The sequence below is a fragment of the Vidua chalybeata genome, chromosome 2 (genome assembly GCF_026979565.1).
Source record: "Vidua chalybeata isolate OUT-0048 chromosome 2, bVidCha1 merged haplotype, whole genome shotgun sequence".
In the NCBI taxonomy this organism is placed as follows: domain Eukaryota; kingdom Metazoa; phylum Chordata; class Aves; order Passeriformes; family Viduidae; genus Vidua; species Vidua chalybeata.
Genome location: NC_071531.1, coordinates 49,029,844 through 49,050,875, shown reverse-complemented (window position 1 = coordinate 49,050,875; position 21,032 = coordinate 49,029,844). Strand labels below are relative to the sequence as shown.

The following is a 21,032-nucleotide window of genomic DNA, read 5'->3' as shown; positions in this document are numbered from 1 at the left end:
CTTTCTTTACTTCTCTCAACTGGGCGGGGTTGTGTGTTAATTGTTCAGACTGAATGCACAGTGGGAATAAGCTCCACCAGTACAAACTAAAGTCCTGAAAGAGATGCTGTTGCTGCAGTTAAACTGGAATCACTGCACTGGAATGAACTGAAGTTGTTGAGTGCAGTGCTCTCTTGTAGGTAGAATCCACAATCCTTGAGTTAGGCCTACAGAGTTAGATCCAAAAAAACCAGAGAGGTGATAAAAGGCTAATTCTGCAAAGTTTAGAGAAGCCCAGAATAGATCCATATAAATGACACTAAAACTTAAAGAGGAAGCAGTAGATGTCACAAACAGCTTCTGTGCACCTGATGATCTGCTTGTGACTGAAAACCACCTGTTTACCTCAAACACTTAAGGATGGCCTCCTCCTGAAAGTCACACAGGGAGTAGAAGTAGGTAGGATCTCACCTCATTTCACTCACAGCCTGGTGGTATTAGCACCTGCCCAACAGTAGGAACCAGGGGACCGTCCAAACTGCCAGGCTCAAGGATAAGCCTGACATTGTATCACTCTGAGTCTTTTTTGAATACAGGACTTGTTCATCACTTCAGACTGTGCTTGGTTCTGCTCCCTGCTCTTATGCACATTGCACTTGAGGGTAGAAACATACAACATTCTGTACTACAATGATTTCCAAGTCTGCACACTGGTCTTGTGCAAAACTGCTGCATTGCCACACCTTGTGGGCTGCTCGGGGTTCTAAGCAACACTTCATTCCAGGAGGGTTCTCCAGCAAAGCAGATCTTGGCTCATCATCCATCAAGGTCAAATGGAGTGTGCTGCTCCTGTTTCTCAAAGCACTGTATGATGAAAGTCACCAGTACAATGCTCTCTGCCTTCCCCCTCACAAATCCAACCCCAGATGTTCTGGATTAGGAGAGCTGCTGCCTTCAATATCTTAACCTTTAACCACTTGGATTCAGAGGTAAGATTAGTCACTGCACACATTAACTCCTACCCAAAGCTGGACAACCAAGCCAACACTTGAGTTTTGTTTTCTGAAAATAAGAAATAAATGTGAACTCGGGGAAAATAATACCTGTATGACACTCATGTTCAAGTATCTTGTGAACTTTGTGAGTCTGTGGTGGTCTCGTGCCATGATTTTTATGTATTTACATCTGGAAGGCAAAAGAAGACATACAGAATTTGCTCAAAAAGCACTGTAGGCTTGCTTGTCACGTTTATATTATAGTTGGATTATTTGAATGATGGTTGCAGTAATTGATTCAATGTATAAAAACTGCTGGAAGAACGGCTCTCCCATGGAAGAGACAACTGCTTTTAAGCAGTTTTCTTGTGCTGAACATCTTAATAACCACTATAATGTGGTGTTGCATTTAGGAAGGACTTTTTGAAGTTGGTGCAACAACAGCCTTCTCGAAGCTGGCCAGTTACCTTGCTGGGGAACCAGTTCTGCTACAGCCAACCCTGCCATCTTCAGCTCCTAATACATTCCTCACACCGGCGTCTGACAGAGGCCTCTCTCTGAGCAGCAGAACGCTGGGTTTTCAAGGTGTGACTTCCAGGAGTGGCATCTGGTACTGAGGTTGTTCCTTGCCTTTCAGTTATTCCCACTACCAACATGTTGGTGACTTACCTTGCAGCATCAGGACACCTGCAGTCAAGGTCCAGAGAGGTTTTGGCTCCATTACTAATGGTATTATTTCACATTAATTTAGTGAAAACTAAATCCTATTCCCCAGACTACAAGTGTTACTCCATCTTTCTCATATAGTCAGTTCCGAGAGTCGGGTTATAAAAGACACAGAGCTTTTTTACTTTTACAGACTAAATATATTGACACCTTTTGTACAAATAAAAGCAAATTATAGTATTACATTAATTTAACAAATTCTAATACAAAAACCGCGTAATTCATAAAATGCAATTTTAAAATCAAAGCTCTACAGAAACATACAACTCCCCTATAAAGATGTCCAGTCTGCTGAGCATTGTTTACTCAAAAAATAGTTATGAACTTAAATACACTCATAAGTGTATTACACTAAATTATACATTCGGATAAACATGACTGAAATCAGAGATGAAGGAAATCTACTCATTACCAGAAGGAGCTGTACAGCGCCAGTGAGAAGCAGCCACCAGCTAAGCTCAACCCAGCCTGTGGGGGCAGCTCTGCCTTGCCGAGGGCTGACCACATCTCTCAAACATGCAGCTGTCTGGGCAACACTTCAGTGTTACCATCAGCAACCTCAAAGAGAAAATAACTGTTGGCAGTAAGAAATGAAGTCACAAACCACATCCAGATCACAGCCAGTGTCTTGCCTACACCACTTACAAACTAGAAACTTTCTTTAATAAAACTGATTTATCAAATGTTCAAAACAAATTTTTGCCTATTGTTCTACTTCACCAAGTCTACTCCTTTTGAATTGTTAAATATTATGAAATGACTGAACTAGCTGAATTAAAGGTATACAAAAATTATCATCTATCAAACATCCACTTTATACATAAACATTTCTGAAACAGATTTACAGTATACAGTTAGTTTATACAGCTTAAGCAACTGTTCCAATGTCATTTCTGTCAAACTGAAAGCAGCCAAAAGGTCTAAGGTTTTGTGAAAAGGTTCTTGGTCAACATTCAAATTTTACCTTTCTCACCTCACTCTGCTCACATCTATGTCATCAGAATAACATTGCTGGGTTCATTTCACAAACCATACATTATTCCATCTCACCATATGCTGCCAAACCGGTTAATGTGCAAGAAAAGCTCATTAAATCCAGTGTGGTTTTAAATACAATGTATCTACATTTTTCCCCAGAATGCTTTCGCTTCCTGAGCTAGACAAAAAATACCTTAAAACAGGTTTAGACGCAGATCTGAGACCCCATAAGCAAACTACATTAAAATGCATAGAGTGTGGAAAAAACCCCACACCACTTTTGGTAGCTCACACTACTGGTTGTTAGCGCTCTAAATACATTTTAGATGGATCTAATAATCTGTTGAATAAGGTGGTAAACTTTCTACTTTAGTTATCTAAACTTATTATTGTGTATTGCTCTTGCCTTTATGACTTAACTGAATGTGTGTATTTCACAGGCTCCTAAACACTTCTTATCATCTTGTCATCGAGGTGACTGGATTTAGAAATGCTACAGTCTGCAACAAAAGCATGCAATTTTGGTAGGGTTTTGCTTGGCTTTTTAAGATCAAATATGATTGTATCCAATACTACTAATCTAAATCAAAGAAAAACAGCATATCAAAACTGGTATTTTGCAAGTGCATTTCAATATATTAAATAATTTTTATTTCCAAAAATATCTGAGGTCACCTTTAATGACAAAGAATAAATCTAAAACAAAATCCTGAATTTTGTTTGGATGAAAACAGGTTTTGGAGCTGTGAACTCTTTTGGTTCTCAGGTTCCAAAACAATTTTTTAAAGAAAAATTAATTTTCTAATCAAACCGTTAATTAACTTGCAGCAAAATCTATATTATTAAATAAGCTTATACAGGAAATTGCAATATGGTAAGCTTGGGTTTAAGGTGCTACTCCATTTGCCCTGGAGTCTTTTAAAGACTTTACCAAGTGGGCATCATGTCTGGGAACCAGACTCTACCAAGATGCTTTGAAACCTCCCAATGGATCTGCTCTAAACTGTATTTCTGATCAGGAATCAAAACTTCCTCCATAATAGAGAGCTGAGAGAGGCGACCGCCACACATCTTCACAAACTCCACAAAGGCACTGCAAGAGACTTCACATTCTCCGAGGCCCACGGCCGACAGGTACTTGCACCGCTCCGCGATGCAGATCAGCTCCTCGTCCAGCGGCCGCAATCCGTTGGCACACACCACCAGTTCAACCAACCGCGGGCACGTCATCCCAACGCGGCCGAGCACATCCTTGCTGACTGACCTTCCGAAGTAAAGGTGAGTGACGGGTATCTCGTAACGAAAGAACGGGTCAAACTCCTCCTCGTACAAGAAAAAGTACATGACTAAATTTACTTTAGGAGAATGCTTGATGAAAGCGTCCCAGCTGCTCTTCTGAATCGTGTGGAACTGAGTCTGTCCAGGATTTTCACTAACCACATCAATGCGCAAGTGTTCTAACCTGACGTGTTTCTCTGAAGACAGAGCGAGCAGCAGCTCATCACTCAGCAGGTGGTAGTTCAGCGCCAGCTCACGCAAGCCATGGCACTGGTCAGCCACACAAAGGATACCTGTGAGAAGACAACACGATGCAAGGGGTTACACAGATAAAGGCACTGATGACTGAACACAAAACAGGAGGGAATTTGTTTATGTGTGTCAGGAGGGTGCTATGGACACCTATTTCAAACGTCCAACCAAGACCTTAAATCAAAACCAAATCAAACTTGGAGAACCGGAACGTTAGTCTTTTTCACAAGCAGGATCTTGCGACTTCTTTGTACCTACATGTGAGACAGACACACACACATCTCTATTTTGCTGGGAATCATAAAGAAGTGAACAAACACATAAACAGAAGTGACAAATATATAAATCGGATATTCTGACTGTTCTGCCCTGTTGTAAGACCACATACACTCAACCTCATTTTTGTAAAAGGTCCTCACTCATGATAAAAGTATTTCCTTAACCAGCTGTAGAAGAACTGCTGAGCGCTCTGTAGCTGACAAAGGAACAGAAAGAAATTTGTCATCTGAAGAAAGCAAATGTAAAGCAAAAGTAACATGAATGTTAGATTTTAATTCAATAGAGAGGCTGCTGCTGTCAGTATTTGTTTTTTTCTAGGAAAGTATAAATGCTTAAATTTGGAAAAGCTACAGCAAAAAAAGAGGCAAAATAGTAGCAATATGGAGCAGTAATTTATAAAACAGCAATTTTCAGATTCTCTTTAATGATTCAATATAATCTGCAGCTCACAGAAGACAAAAATATTAAAAAGAGAATCCGGGTCAGCCTAAGGTTTCCACTCACACTATTTGTAGATACAAGCGATGGTATTATACTGGTAGCAGTACTGAAAAAAATAAAAAGCACAAAGAACAGCATTCAGTCCTCTGTATTTCATGTGACCCAGAAAACTGCTTGAAATGTAGGATACGGCCTTTCCATTAAGAGAAGGGATGAGAACATAGCATTTAACATGGAACTGAAAAACCTGAGCTCAATACACTGTAGTTCTGAAGCAACAGGAAGAAATTCAGAAAACAGCAGTTATTTTAAAGAGCAGCTATTAAATTTAAGAGAAGTCTATACTGAGCACAGAAACACTTTCTTAAAAAAAAAAAAGTCACTGCAAAAACATTGCATGAATCAGAAGGGTCACTATGATCACTCTCTAAGGAAACTCAGACATGCTGCTTCAGAATACCAAGGTCTGTTGAAATAGAAAGTATTTTAGGCAGTTTCAAGATCCATATACATCTTCTCATCTCGACAAAGCTTGTTGTCCTGGCTGCAATCCTTCCACAAATCTTTGTTAACTTTAGGGGTACATTATGGACCAGTGCAATGCAAAAAGGGAAGAGCTGGGGTTCATCTTACTGTGATTTTTATGGGTCTGGAAGTGGATATGCATGGTCTGCCAGTGCCATTATGCATCCTACATACAGAGTTGACAATGACTGCAGTGCAGACAGCTACTAGAGGGCCTGCCTGGAGCCCATGTACTTCACAGAACACCCCTAGGCACTGCCTACACCTTTGTGTCACTGAGAGGTAAACGGCTCTGCTCTCTGATCTTACTGCATGGAGTTGCATCAAAAAAAATCCCTGACCCATGATGTCCCTGATGAAGGCACATCTGATACCTGCTCTGCTTCCCAACTCCCACTCCAAGAGAAGCAGCCCTCCTACCCCATGCCACAACACAAATATCACTTTTACAGGAACATTTTCCATTCCCTCTGTTCCAACAGTTAGTATTTCAGAGTGGGAACAACAAACAGAAGTAACTTCAGAAAAGCTCACAAAATTAGAAATACATCACTGCCTCTGTTTCTCCAGCCCAAACTCAAACGTGCCTCTTTATCTTTGTACAGTAACTTAGAGCAATTCACTGTTTGATATCAATCTTTTTTCTTTATCCCTGCAGTAGTGGAGTCTCTCTTGCTCCACTTTCATTACTCTTTTCTGTCCTTCACTAAAAATTTCTTGAGAACTGACCTAGTAATGAACATTCCCCTCTCCTCCAATCTGAAGACATCTTAACTGCATCTGTAAGTAATTAGTTTTGTAACTCACAGTCCTTTTGGTTCAATAAAGTTTTTCCACATTTATAGAAGCCTGCTAATTATAATATCCCCGTTACAAAAACAAAAATCCAGGTCACATTTTCCTTCAAGAGTCTCCTTTTTGCAGCCTGCCTGCTCTTGAAGCCAACTGTCCACATACCAGCTTCTTTCTTTGTTTCACTTGATGGGTTGTCCCTCCCTGGACACCAGGTGCCCACCAAAGCTGTGCAGTCACTCCCTTCCCCAGCTGGGCAGGGGACAGAGAATACAATTAAAAACTCAAGAGTGAAGATAAGGGTGACAAAGAGAGATCACTCACCAATTACCATCATGGGCAAAACAGACTCAACTTGGGGAAATTAATATATTATCAATTGAATCAGAGTAGGTTAATGAGGAATAAAATTGAATCTTAACACACCTTCCTCTCACTCCTTTGTTCTTCCCAGGCTTAACTTCCTCATGATTTTCTTTACCTTCTTCCCTCCCAGCACACAAGGGGACAGGGAATGGGGGCTGCTGTAGTCAGTTCTTCAGACATTGTCTCTGCCACGCCTTCCTCCTCAGGGGGAGACCACCCCCACACTCTTTCCTGGCTCTAGCATGGAGTCTCTCACATGGGAGCAGTCCCCCATGAACTTTCCAGTGGGAGTCCTTCTCAGACTGCAGTTCTTCACAAACTGCTCCAGCATGAAGTCTCTTCCATGGCATGCAGTCCTTCAGGAACAGACTCCAATGTTCCACACAGGGTCAATTCATGCCATCAAACCTGCTCCAGCATGGGGCTCCTCTCTTAACATGTGCTTCCCAGCATGGGCTTCCCACAGGGTCACAGCCTCCTTCAGGCATCCCCCTGTTCCAACATGAGGCCCTTCATGGGCTGCAGGGGCACAGCTGCCTCACCATGGCTGCACCATGGGCTGCAGGGGAATCTCAGTTCCGGCACCTGGATCAGCTCCTGCTCCTCCTTCTTCACTGACCTTTGTGTCTGCAGAGCTGCTTCTCTCATGTATTCTCACTCCTATCTCCAGCTGCAATTGCTCTCCTGCAGTACCTTTTCCCTGTTTTTAAACAGGTTATCCCAAAGGCCCTACCAGTCACTGATGGGCTTGGCCTTGGCTCTGGTGGACATGGGGAAGCTTCTGGCAGTTTTCACAGAAACCACTCCTGCAGCCCCCTCACTGCCCCACAGAACAGTCATGCAAACCCAGTGCCTCCACTTTTTTCTCCATCTCAAGGCACACCCATATCTGAATTAAGCAATTAAACTCTTCTACTGTTTGCTCAGCACTCCCTGGTTTGGTTACTAATGCATCTTACCTCAATCTATTCATCCTCCATGAAGGACAATAACAGTTGTGCTCCTTAAACAGGCACAACCATTTCTTACCCATCGTTCCTTCAACTTACAACCATGCAAGATACATCAATCAGAACACACTCATGTCTCCTTCCAAATTATCAAGTGTATGATGTTCCAATGAAGCCTTCTAGCAAGGATTATATCCACAAACCAGCAGTCTGCTAGAGCTGACAGGTTACTCTTCAATCCAAGCTCAAGGAAACAACTCTCTCTGCCTAGCTACAAATTACTGCTGAAGCCTTTTCCTCTTGAAAGACATGTTACAGCTCTTGCACTTCTCAGACACAAGGATTCTCAAAAAACAATTTTAAGCTGCAAAAGCCAGTCCCTCAAGCCAATTTAAACAACCCCCATCTACAACTAGAAAGCTTTGGAGGAGGCAATATTACAGTTAATTCTGTGAACACTTTGCTGGACCAGGCTGCTGCAAAACATCAGTCTTGCATTTTCAGGACTTCTTTATACAAAACCAAACATGAGGCTTTGTCTGAGAGCTACACTTGCAAAAGGTATTAAGTTTGTTTTGTTTGTTATCACCACAATAACACGCCCTCTGCAATAGTACTGCTTTCCCCTTTCCCCTTGTAGGAATACTGCTGGTGAATTTGACAGATAATAAATCTAGCATTTACAGCTGCAATGTATTCGCATGGAGAAAGTTATGGTGTTATGGTTCTATAGTTTCTACTCATCCTCAGAAGAGGAATCATACTAAGTTGCCAGCATTTCATTACAATTCCTCTTCCCTTTCTCAGTGAAAAACTGTAAGTGTTAAGCTGATGGTCTGTGAATAAATCCTAAACTTGCTGTGTGTTGCCTAAGTCTACCACAAATGTTAATTCTGGGACTTCAACAATCTTGAGTGATTTCATTCTGGTATGAGCTGGCTTCATTCTTCTTACAGACACATTTAAGAGTGTTTGAGAAGTACATTTGGTGACTGCAGAAGTTTTGCACAGCTCAGTCTCATCTCCGCTTTTTGATGCTGCCTGCAGTTTTTCTACAGCAATGACTTTCTTTCAGAATGACTAAATCAGCATCTTCCTAATCCAAGGCATGCCAACAGTCAAAACCCACACATAACGAAGTATGGAAAAGAAACTCATATCCCAAAAAAGCTTAATTATATTGGAATATTTGTCATTGCACAAATAGAGCACAATCAATTTGATATAGTCTCATTAAGTTCCACATGAGGTTCACTATTTGCCCACAACAGACATGCGCTATTTTATCATTAGCCCAGTAGTCGCTGGGAAGTGGTAGGATAGATGGATCGACCACCAGCTGAAAGTACTTTATTCAGGGACGGTTGCCAGTAATAGCATATTCATCACCCCTCTTACCCCACCCCTATGTTTTCAGAGGTGTACTGGTTTCAGACAGAGTTTAATGCATGCATTAAAAAATCCCAACCAACCAACCAAAAAATCACGAACAGGCTAACCCCAAAACCACAGTAGCTTACCAGCTGGAGAAACATGAGGACAGCTGCTCATTTTCAACAGTTTGAGCGTGTCGCTGTTGTTAGCCACCAGAACCTTGAGAGATGGATCATCTACGGGTGTGTCATCAATCTTAAGTGAAGAGAGGGATTTGGAGTTCACAAACACCACTGTCAGTGCAGAAATAAAGTGAGACTGAAAAAAAAAGGAAGTTTAAATGAAAGAGTAGGATGTCTTTCAGTAAAAATCCCAATGGTTTCACACTGCACAGCAGTCCTAGCTTTTACTTCTTGACAGCATTTGTTGATAAAGCATTATTTTGATATTGCATAATTTAAAAATAATACTAAAACTGACATTTTTACATTTTTGAGTAGAGGACGTGTAATAAATTTTTCTATCCATTTATGAATTGGGCAAATCAGGCCATGTAACATTAGATGTTAATCAAGAACCTGATCCTGGACAATCCACTGCACAAATTTAAATCTACAGAAAGACCACAAGCAAAGGGAAAGTCCAGAAGCCCTAATTTTGAGGATTTTTTTTTAATGTCCTTTGAACAGATGAGGCAAGTCACACTCTAAAAGAAGCATCTTCTAGAAGAGGAATTCCCACATGGCAAGTTCTGCTGCATTGCTGAGATGCAAAAACAGTCAGGAGTGTTTGTATCCAAAGCCAAATTACTGTACTGCCTGCCTACCACCCACACAGGAGTATTTAGGGTTTGGACAGATTTCTTGGAAAGTTAACTGGAGTGGTCCAAACAGAGCCAAGGAACAGGAAATCAATTAATTACTGAATAAGCAGCACAGATAAAGTAGGACAAGTGCTCAGCATTTTTGCATAACCACTGAAACTTATCATTAAAGACAGATCCCTGGGAACCTGAACTTGAGAAACACAGACTAAGGAGCAGATACAGCAGTGATTGTAAAAACCACTGGTGGTATGATGTGAATAGTTAGTTCATCTTCTTAATGATTTCTTACAAGATTGAACAAATACAAGACTTTAAAAAAGTATTTTCTCCATACGCTACCTTAAGTATCTTTTTAAAAAACTGACCTGCTACTTGAATTTCAAGCATATTTCACTCTGAGCCACAGGCATATATTCTGAACACAGTTATATGAGAGAAGGCCTGGCAACAATATTTGTTCATTCTTAGGTGATATATTTGTGATTTTTGATAAAACTGCCACACAATTAGATTTAGAGTAGACTTACTGCTTTCACGTTTACACAAACTTTCTAAGTCAGTTCATGCAAATGGAAACAGGAAGTTCAACTCAGAATCTTTACGCACTTTGGCTTTAGGGACCACTCCAACTATCCTGACAGTATCCTTTTTATATGTGTGATGTACAGAAGAAAAGATGGTTTAATATTATTTTAACTCTCTATTATGAGAATGTTAGTACTGTCTTTTTGTTCTCTGTTAAATAGAAAGGCAAAGGAAGTTAACCACAGTTATTAAAAAGGGAAGTTGAACCTTCTAGTATGAAGACCTAACAGGAAACAGGCAATATCCCAACATGTAAAAGACCAATACTGGTCTTTTCAGTATTGCCACATCTGTAGTCTGTAGTATGATTCTTTAAAAGATTCTACTCACCTAGAATGTACTTAGTGACAAGACAGGCAACACAACTCTAAATATAAGTTAGAGATATTTCCCACATGTCAAGTCACTTGATAACAAGAGAGCACTGATGAAGATAATGCCAAGTAGTTCAGACTTCTTACACAGTCTGATAAAAATAAAAACCACCATCACACACAAAAAAAATCCAAAACCACAGCAAAGTATTAACCATTTTCCAAATTAATTAATATTTTTCTGCTTTTCATCTAATGGACCTGTCACTAACAGTTCCCACAAGAATTCAGTCATGGCCAAATTCAATTCTTCAGTTTCACTAGTTGTCCCTTATGCAAGTGACAAAACTATTGAAGACATAAGCACTGAAAGGCAAATTATCCTTAGAGCTAATTTGGGCTTATTTTGAATCTATTTTTTTAAAGGATAAATGTGAATTCTCCTTATTGAGAATAAAAAAAGGAAGCCTGTGCTTTATAAGCCTTAAAGCTGAATAAGAACATAGCATGAACAATTACAAGTAATTACTCGACAAGCTGGACATGACCCTAATGTATCCCTCCAGTGAAAACAAAGAGATCTAAAGCAGCATTCAGATCAATAAAGAAGAGTAACAAAGTGCTGAAAGGACAAAGTATCTTTAACACACTGTGGATTGTTTTCACTACATTCAGGTTTTCTTATCATCACACCTCGAAGAACATCAGAAAAGGAAAAAAAATCAGAGCAAAACTAGTTAAATATCTGAAAAGCCTCTTTGAAAATTATGGTGGATTAAAAATACATATTCAAGAGAGCTACATGATATGGCAGTGACCACTTCAAGGATAATAATTGATAACCCTTCTGTAGCTAACCTTACCTGCAGCCTACTTCATTTCCTGAGGCTGTCTCTAGTTCTTCCTTGTCCTTACTGCCATCACCAGCCATGACACCACTGACATCTAGCTAATAATCTGTTTGTATCTGGCCCTTCACAACCACTCCCCTGCTCCTTAGCAATAGTACACTTCCACCTCACTAGCAGGAATGCTTCTCTAGAAGCACATGTAAGAGATTTGTCATCCAGATTAAATGCTTTCTAACAAGATCTGATTTTTGGTAAACATGCAAGGTAAATATCTGAAATCTGAAAATTTGAGAAATAAAGTGCACTTCACCAAGTATGCTAATGCTTGACTGCCTGATGTGAAGCCCTGCAAATCATGATCCTGTTTCTTTCTGAAGAGATTGTGTAAGCCCTATGACAAGTCCACATGGATACAACTCTACTACTCATTTGATTGTAACTGTCTCCTAAACAAACCCCACAACACAATTACACAGACCTGAACTGTCTAGTCTCTTAACTTGCACCACGCTGTTCAGCACTACATTGAGGTCAACAGACAGGACAACTTGAAAGAACAAGGTCAGGCCTACGCTCTCATATGATTCAGAGACTGAATGGAACTTCATATATCCATCACTGTACATATCAGCTCCTCCCTTTATTAAAGGCCAGACCACTAATAAACTTTTCTTTATCCAAGATTCATATTCCTACAATAGAACTTCTCATAAAGTTACAGAAGTACTGTATGAAACACTGCAATATTTTGCAATAGAAAATACACATAATAAAATACCTTTGGTAAATCCATGAAGCTTGGCCGGGCAGTTGAAATTAGCCCAAGTGTTTTCAGAGAGCAATTCACAAGCTGTGATAAAATATCACAAGCTGCTTCTGCAGATTCCTTGCTACTGTCCACCTTAAAACAAAACGAATTTTGTTCAGAATGCACTGCAAATACACTCTTTAACTTTTTTTTTCACTTTACCTTCTGAAATGTGATGCTAAAAAAAAACCCTCATTGTGAATCCATCAATGTTATTCTTTATTCCCCCAAAATGTATGAATCAAAAATCCAAGACTATTTGCTATAAATTTACTACTCTTCTAAACACTTTGGTAAAATATAGCATGGTGAGGGGTTAGCTAAACAGTTTGTTCCAAGATACTCATTACACATCAAAAAACAAGAAAGTGGAAGGTCCAGAGCCTATTCCACTTCCTCTTTACATTCCTCCTTACCAAAATGCAAGAATCCTATAAATCCTTTACTATGTGCAAAAGCCACTTCTTTTTACAGTGGCTCAGTTCATAAAATTGAGCTGCTGTAGAATTAAGTGCATTATCATAAGAACATGAGTGACTGGCCCTTCACCATTAAAACCACAACAGATGAAATGGATACTCTAAAAAACCAAGCCAAACCAAGCAAACCAACACAAATCCCAAAACCTTCATTAGTCAGCTTGCTGCCCAACCAAATCACTTAGTGTGTCTCCAGGGGACTTCCCCTGACATTCAGGTGTGCTTTCTGAATAACCCCTTATGTACAGCAGCCATGACAGCTTTGGAAATCTACAGAACAGTATAAAGCTTGATCACAGGATCAAATTTAACTCCACTGTAAGCCATGCTACCTTGGCAGCAACAGATTAAGTCCAATGAATGTTCATTTTCTCCTCAAATGCAAGCTGAAAAACCATGATTTTCAACAGTCTCATCCTTCTTTGCCTAGAGAAAACACCCCTCTTGTTTTCAGCCTTTAGAGAGGACCAGTGTGTGTTACACCCACTTCCTTGTGTATTCTGTAGCACAAGGACAACTGAAGTGACACATGAAAGAAATGATAGATCACCCTACAAGCAAAGGGCACCCAAAATTCTTTGGGTGTAAAGCAACATAGACAGGAGATAAGACATTGGGAGGTCACTCCACTACAGCCCTAGGTTTTCTTTATTTGGATGCTGATAAAAGCTCTGCAAACCATGTAGTAACAGTTTGTATCTGGTATTGCAAGCAAGTAGTAGCAATACATGTGATCAGGCAGAGGTGACTCAGCTCCTCACATGCCGATGATCCCAGCATTAGAACTGCCTGAACTCAGAAACAATTACGCTGAACTTGCTGCAGAACACATTTCCTTTCCAAATTTCTCACATAGCTGATGCATATGCAGCCATGAGATTCACAGCATTCTTCCAAGACACACTGATATGTAAGCCCACATTAAAGATTTTCATGTGCTGAAAATAATTCCACAATGTGAACAGAACCAATTCTCATCAAATGGTATTTCTCAGCCAGGCACAATCAGTACAGGCACCTATGCAAAGCGCATGTACTTTTTCAGTCCCCTGAAAAGCAGTTGCACTGAGTACACAATCCCATACAATTTAATATTAAAATTGCTAGTTGATGACTAGTAGTACTGAAGTTACTCTCTGTGCATTAGATGTTTTCTAATCGTGAGTATTAGAGCCAACTACCTACACGATGTGAAATGGGGAAATACTCAACTTAGGCATCCTGACTGAACTTAATTCTGAGGCAGTAACCCACACATGCAGCTGCATCAGAACCATTTCTGTCCACTTCACGAAGCAGAATGTTAAGCAGCTAAACTGCTACGAAAAAAACCTCAAAAAACCAAAAAAGCCAAAACCAACCAAAAAACTCACAAAAACCCCCAAAAGACAAACCAACAAAAAACCCACAAAAACAAACAAAAAACCCCAAACAAACCACACCACCAGCCAAAAAAAATCCCATCTAAGAGAAATAAGATAATGAAAAGGTATGTTCAATACTGTTATTTCAAGTTTTGGTCCTGAAAATATACCCAAACAAATTAATTGGGAGGTAACCTCCATGTCCATTTAGAGAATCCATTGCTGCCCTATATTAAGCCTAGAAACAAGGCTGTCAGCCACCACACTGACAGCTGCTCTATTCCTTACAGAATAGAAGTTACTTTTTAAAAGCCTATAAAATACACTACCTTGAAGCTAACATACTGCAGGTGATTGGAATGCCTCTTTATTATTTGCTTGATTAGTTCAGGGTGTGTAGTCCTCAGGTTTGACGTGGCTGGTTGATTCAATTCAAACTCAAAGCACCTCCAGAGATCAGGCATATGAAACACCTGGTTCCAGCTCCTGCAGACCTGGGATGCATGAGCACGATCCAGAAGTGGCAAGTACTGGAACACCTGCAGGATGATGTCTTGGAGCAGGTTTGCCCAGTCAGGACTCTGCACAACTGTGGTTTTCTTCTCTACAATCTTATGTCTCTTGGATTCCTTCTCAGCTGTGCCTTCAGATGAACTGCTGTTGGCCTCATTAGTTTTCCTTCCTCGTTTCATTCTATAGAAGTAATAAAATAAAAAAAAAATTATTTATTTTGTAAATGTAAAAGAGCTGAGAACAATATTAATAGAAAACTGTGGAGTTGAAAAAGGGTATTTTACGCAACAACACCTTGGGAGGGTTTTTTTTCCCTGCCATATATAAAGGAAAAAAATCCAAGTAACAAACCAAAATGGCAGTCCAGAAATGACAATATTGTCTAAACTGATATCTTCAATATTACTTCTTTAATCATTAACGGTGCCAGCCCATTTATAACAGTCACTCTCCTTTCAGTGTTTCATTTGTGTGTTTGAGAACACTTTGAACCTAATCTGTTTTACTGTGTTGTTGATCATTACTCTACTGTTCTACTAATGGAAGGATAATCTTCTAAACAATTTTTTGAACACTGACATAAATATTCCTGCCCCAGTCCTATTTATTAGGAACAACACTTGAAACTGTGGAGATAAAAATCAGGCAAGGAAGTAAATAATTACTGTATGCATGCTTGCAAGCACTGCATATAGCAGATGTTGTATCAGACCAAATTTTTTTTTGTCAGAGAGAAAGAATATTTTCTTTTTTAAATTCATTTATTTAAAATACATTACTTTAATAGGCATCTGTTTTAAATCAGTATCCTTGAAAATATATTTCATCAAGTCCATTGGTGTGCTTTCATTTTTCCAACTAATTAGTAAATAGGCATTAACAGAAGATTTCCAGTAACAGTCTGGAAGTTTCAACCCACAAAAAAAAATTTAGAGAAGGGCCAGAAAAATTTCTTCAAAATTGTATTAAATTCAGCAAGCCTGAAGCAAAAGGTTGTAGCATATGCTTTTTCCATAATTACGTCAGTTAAACAATTTCTACCTTGCATTACGTTATTGGAGAGGAAAGATCCCTTACCGCTACATGTATCTGAAATACATCCAGGGCTCACTGAGTTTTAATCCAAACATGTTCTTTTGTACATGCCATCTTACAATTGAACTTGGCATCTGATAATTTATTTTTAAAAGCCTCACTGTGATGCACATCATGTCCTAAAGGGCTCTGCTATCTGCTACCTCATACTCAACTACAATGTGCTCAATTCCAGTCTCTAAAGAGCTGAGAGAATCCGAGGGCAGGGTGAGCCTGACACATAAAGCACCCCAGCCTCTCTGATTTCTAGAAGATAAACAAGGACTTCACACACAGCAAAATCATCCTGGTTTAACATTCAAGTATAATTACATGTCTAGGATTGTCACATACCCAGATTCCTCTTGGGATTTGAAAAGTTACGTTTCCCTGCTATGTAGTGCAACTAAGTCTGGAAGTACTTACTAAAACAAAATGCCAGCTAAAAAATATACTGTTCATAATCCAATGCATCACAGATTATTTTCTCAAAGCCAGCACCTCCCTACCTATCTTTAAAAGGCTTTAATCCTAGCTACTCACATGACAGAAGCAAGCTATCACTTAAGGTCTAAAGCCACTCATAAGATGATGCAGACAAACCTGAACATACAGTCACGAAAGACCAACGAAGAAAATTTGTCTCGACTTAGTTCAACTCCTGTTTTCACTCCCAGCACACTTGGAGGCAAGCAGAGGATGAAAACAGTACTGGGCAAAAATCTCTACTTGCTTCCTGAGAACTGTTTTCCGTGACTCAGCTCCCATCTATGGGACTATGCAGAACACAATTCCTGTGCTGGAACAAGCTTTCTGCCAGAGACAGAGTTCTGTTGCTGAGCCACTTCATCAGCGAAGAAAAGCAAGAAAACAGAACAGTGACTCAGAACCATCTGCAACTAACAAAAATACAAAGGAATTGGATTTTGCAACCATGAAAATGGAATTCAACTTAAAATTAATCAAGAATTAATTGGCAAATCCACTGCAAGCCTGTTGTGTTTCTGTTAGAGATAATAACTCAGCATAGTATAAGAACAATATTTATAATAAGCTAGTCTGAAATGCAACATTAGTTTAAGCTTCAGGCTAAACAGATACTGCAAACAACTAGGTTATAACCAGCATTCACCACAGGCAAGCTATTAACTTGCAAATTCAGGCTTGCCTGTTTGATGTCCACGTCTTTCCAAAGCCATCTGTAAAAAGCTACACAAGATACTGTTAGACTGAGCTCTCCAAGTTCTCCTTTACAGAGATCCTGTCTCATCTTTTGCTAGTAGGGCAGTAAATCTGCATAAATGTTCCAGCTAGGCAGGCTGCTTTTATCATTGCATTAATGTAGTGTTTGGGGTATTTTTTCCCCTCTTATTTGTCTCCCTTTCAGAGAAGACCAGGAGGGAGCTGCCACTGATAAAACTGTATTCATTTTTCTTCTGGAAAAAAGGCCTCTGGGATGTGCTGACAGGAGTGGACCAGATCATCAACAGCTCTCAATGTATACCTCTGAGCTAACTGAAGTAAGTTAATATGTGCTGGTTACAGACCAAAACCTACTCATGGAAGCTGTGGGATACTGTCCCACATTTTTGTTAACAGCCAACTTAAAAAATAAAAAGACAACACAGCCATCACTTAGAGGTATACTGATGATGTTTTCTTCTTCCAATAAAATAAGAAGTTACATGTTCTAAATGCCATGACTTAAAGCAAGAGATGGGGAAAAAACACGCCTTTACAGACAACTTTTTTCTTCCTGACATCTTGTAATTAAACATGTCAAGATTAAGATTTCTGAAACCTTCCAAAAGTATTTCCTAGGCAAACTTTTTCCAAACAGGAAAAAAGTGCCTAAGCTCAAGACTGAAAAATATTATTTTAAGAACTGTGTGACTATTTTGTCATCTATTTTTTAACCAATTTGTTAATCTGATTTTCATTTCAGAACTTAAAGTATCAGAATAGTTTTTTTAAAATGTAACTGCTTCCAACCTCTTCACATGCCAACAATAAAACAAATAAGAAATTTAAAGAATGCATGTTTGCCTGCAGAAGTTTACAGAGCTATCTGAAAATGTATTTACTTTTAAAAAGACACTTAAGAGAGTAAACCTTTCTGGATATTTAACGTAAGAATAGGCAATGCAATTAGAAGTTCAATTCACTTTGCTTTATGTATTCAGTAATTTAAAAGATCTGACCACTTGAAACCCAAGACCAACTTTTCAACAAGGAAGACGTGGATGCAAAATTCCATACTAGCAAATTACTGTACGAGTAAAACCTACTTTTCAAGGAGTGATTGCTTATCAGTTCTTAGAAACGCATGAACCATCAATCTCTCTTTTAACTCTCTCTGGCACACTAAGGACACACACGCATCGTTTTTCAAACTGCTGCTATAACCAACTTTGCTTTAGAAGCTAAGATCTTGCCAGAGAAAGGAAAATAAACCCCAAAATCCAAAGCAACAAAAACACCCAACTCTACTAGGGCAAAGAGATGGGTGAAAGTCGGGTGCCTGCCTGACTCCTTAAGATTTTCCCAAGTAAATTTCTCCACCTATTATAAGGACTTGTTTCTGAACTCCGCACCTGGGCGCAACCCACGCTATCTTGTTTGCAGTAGTCACGTCCGACCCTAATCACACAGTTCAGTCATCGAGCAGGAGGAGGAGGAGCAAAGCACGTGCTTAACATTGTTTTTATTGCCGAGTAAGGTGCAGCCAGAACACAACGGCAGTTAAAAAAAAAAAAAAAAGAAAAACACAAAAAAACCCACAACCAAAACCAAACAAAACAAACTGTGCAGGGCTGTTTGCAGCCGACTGATAACGCTTTCCCAAGAGCCTGCCCAACCGAGCTCGCTGTGCCTCACCCCCGCTGTTCTAGGAACACCAGGAATGCGCTGAAGGGGAGCACGGGTTGAAAGAGGGGGCGACCTGGACAAGAACCCAACCCCTCCCTGCCGCAAATAACCTGGTCCGCTGGACACAGCGAGGGTTTCACCATTTACTACCGCTATCACGGGAAAGCTGCGAGGCAGCGACCCCCAAACACGGTGGACCACGGAGGATTTAAGGATCGCTCGCTACTCCCGGAGAAGGCTCCCCTCAGGGTCGGCTCCTTCAGGCCCAGCCCCGGCCCGGGGCTCCCACAGCCCGGTAGGCCCCGAGCTCCGCCGCGCCCGCTGCTCGGAGCCCGCTCCTGGGGCCTGGGACCCCGCGGCTGGTGCCGCTGCGCCGCCGCCCGCCCCTTCCTGCCCCATCACCTGGCGGCTCCCTGCTGCGCTTCGCATTAACCGGGGCTCGGGCCGCGCTGGCGCCTCCGCTCCGGCCACATCAGCTCTCTCCGCCAAAGCCGACCCCAGCGCCGCCTCTGCTGCCCGACCGTCCGGTCTGTCCCGTCCTGCCCGCGTCGCTGCTCCACTCCTTCCCTGCCTCGCTCTCTGTTTACTTCCAGCGGCGGAAGCGACGCGAAACAGCCAAAATGGCGGCGGGCGGGGAGGCGGCGGCCCCACCTCCCCTCAGCGCACCCGCCCGCGGCGCCTCGGAGCCAGGGACGGCGCCAGCTCCTCCTCCCGCCCGTCTGCGCCGCGGCTCGGGGTTGGGTGCGTCTTGCCTCGGGCAGGAAGGGACCAGTGAAGTTTAGAGACCTGCCGGGGCTAATCCCAGAATCAGTTGGGTTGGAAAAGTCCTCCGAGATCATCGAGTCCGGCCTATAATCGAACGCCTCCATGTCAGCTACGCCATGGCACTCAGTGCCTCCTCAGTGCCGCGTCCAGTCTGTTCTTAAATGTCTCCACGGACAGTGACTCCGCCACTTCCCTGGGCGGCCCATTCCACTGCTTAGTCACCCTTTCTATTAAGAAATTTCTCCTAATGTCCAGCTTTAACCTTCCCTGGCGCATTTTATGACTATGTCGTCTTTTCCTGTCACTGGTTACCTGGGTGAAGATGCCGACCCCGACCTCACTACACGCTCCTTTCAGGAGATGTAGAAAGTGACAAGGTTCCACCGACCCTCCCTTTTCTTCAGGCTAAACACCACCAGCTCCTTCGGCTGCTCCTCACAGGACTTGTGTTCCAAGCACTTCACCAGTGCCGTTGCCCTCCTCTGAACACACTCCAGCCCCGCAATTTCTTTATTGTAGTGGGGGGCCCAGAACTGGACACAGCACTCGAGGTGTGGCCTCACCAGTGCCGAGTACAGGGGGACAATCACTGCCCTGGTCCTGCTGGCCACACCAGTGCTGACAGTGTGTTGTCGTTGGCCTTCTTGGCCCCCTGGGCACGCTGAATATTACCAGCAATGGAGCTGGATCTTCAGCACCAGTACAGCTGGTTATGTTCTGTGATCTGAACGCCCCATGGGAGGCTGGCCTTAGGAATAGATGTAAGAGGGAAAGCAAACCACCAATGTGTCCTAGGACTGGCAGGCACTGGGAATTATGTGCTTAGGATTTTGCCAGGCAGAGAGGACAAAGTGATGTGTGACATTCCCATGGGCTGCAAATACCTTGACATCATGTGTCCTTTGTGCATGTGGTATACTCCAATACACCTCATTTTTCAGCCCTGTATGTGTCCAAACTCTTTACAGTTGTTGAGATTCACAAAACTTAATTATTCATTTATTGCAAGCTATAGTAAGTAAGTTACTGCTCAAATTGTTGTAATCCCAATTCCTGTCATTTAATTTCTTGGAAACAGCACTTGTGATCCTGTGCTTGTCCCACTCTTGAAATTGCTTTGAAAATTCTTCAGTGGTCATTCAAATGTCACCATCCCTGAGATCTTTAAGACACACTTTATAGAAATACATTTCCTTGCATACTTTAAGTCTGTTAATTTTTTTTTAATCTAGTTCCTTGAGATTCTTGTGGGGAAAAAAAAAAGACTTGTCCAGAAACAGAATTGTTTTTCAGTGAGAAACATAAATTTTTATTTTGAGTTTCTGTGAGAAAATAGTATCTTTTTCTCCATTTCAGAATGTCTTGAGCTGTTTACTAAAGCTCAGCCATTACAGTTCTGTGTGTATTTATGAATCTACATCCAGTCTTGAGCTTTTCAGGAAATGAAACAAAAACCTGGAAATATGAGGTGAGTTACCACCTTACCTTGAGCAGATTGAGTATCTTAGACAAATAGCAAATACGTGATTGTATAATTTGCTCAGTTATATGAGACAGCTGTATAAACCTTGGTAGGTAATGAGATGTGTTTATGAATGAAGCCAATACTGTCAAGAAACCTGCAATAACTGTTTTGCCATCCCCATCTGG

The 21,032-nt window shown here is 41.1% G+C and overlaps 1 protein-coding gene across 3 annotated transcripts; it reads right to left on the bottom strand.

Annotated features, from left to right (window-relative positions):
* Window positions 1-1,823: 1,823 nt before the first annotated feature.
* Window positions 1,824-20,561, bottom strand: FBXL3 (F-box and leucine rich repeat protein 3). Of its 3 annotated transcripts, none has more exons than XM_053936639.1 (5): window positions 19,020-20,561; window positions 14,492-14,855; window positions 12,290-12,412; window positions 9,082-9,253; window positions 1,824-4,249 (listed from the first exon to the last, which is right to left on the bottom strand). In XM_053936639.1, exons 2-5 carry the CDS (start codon window positions 14,852-14,854, stop codon window positions 3,606-3,608), a joined length of 1,302 nt encoding a protein of 433 aa, XP_053792614.1. In that variant the 5' UTR covers window position 14,855; window positions 19,020-20,561; the 3' UTR covers window positions 1,824-3,605. The 3 variants fall into 3 exon arrangements, with proteins under 3 accessions (XP_053792614.1, XP_053792616.1, XP_053792615.1); XM_053936641.1 differs by lacking the exon at window positions 19,020-20,561 and adding an exon at window positions 16,353-16,474; XM_053936640.1 differs by lacking the exons at window positions 12,290-12,412; window positions 19,020-20,561 and adding an exon at window positions 16,353-16,392.
* Between the last annotated feature and the right edge of the window lie 471 nt (window positions 20,562-21,032).

Bases quoted from the DNA above. Each gene is read 5' to 3' on its own strand.
- FBXL3 (XM_053936641.1), bottom strand. The intron at 12,413-14,491 runs GTAGTGTATTTT...TTTTGTTTTAAG, and splicing joins TGCAGTATGTTAGCTTCAAG to GTGGACAGTAGCAAGGAATC. The intron at 9,254-12,289 runs GTATTTTATTAT...TTTTTTTTTCAG, and splicing joins GCTTCATGGATTTACCAAAG to TCTCACTTTATTTCTGCACT.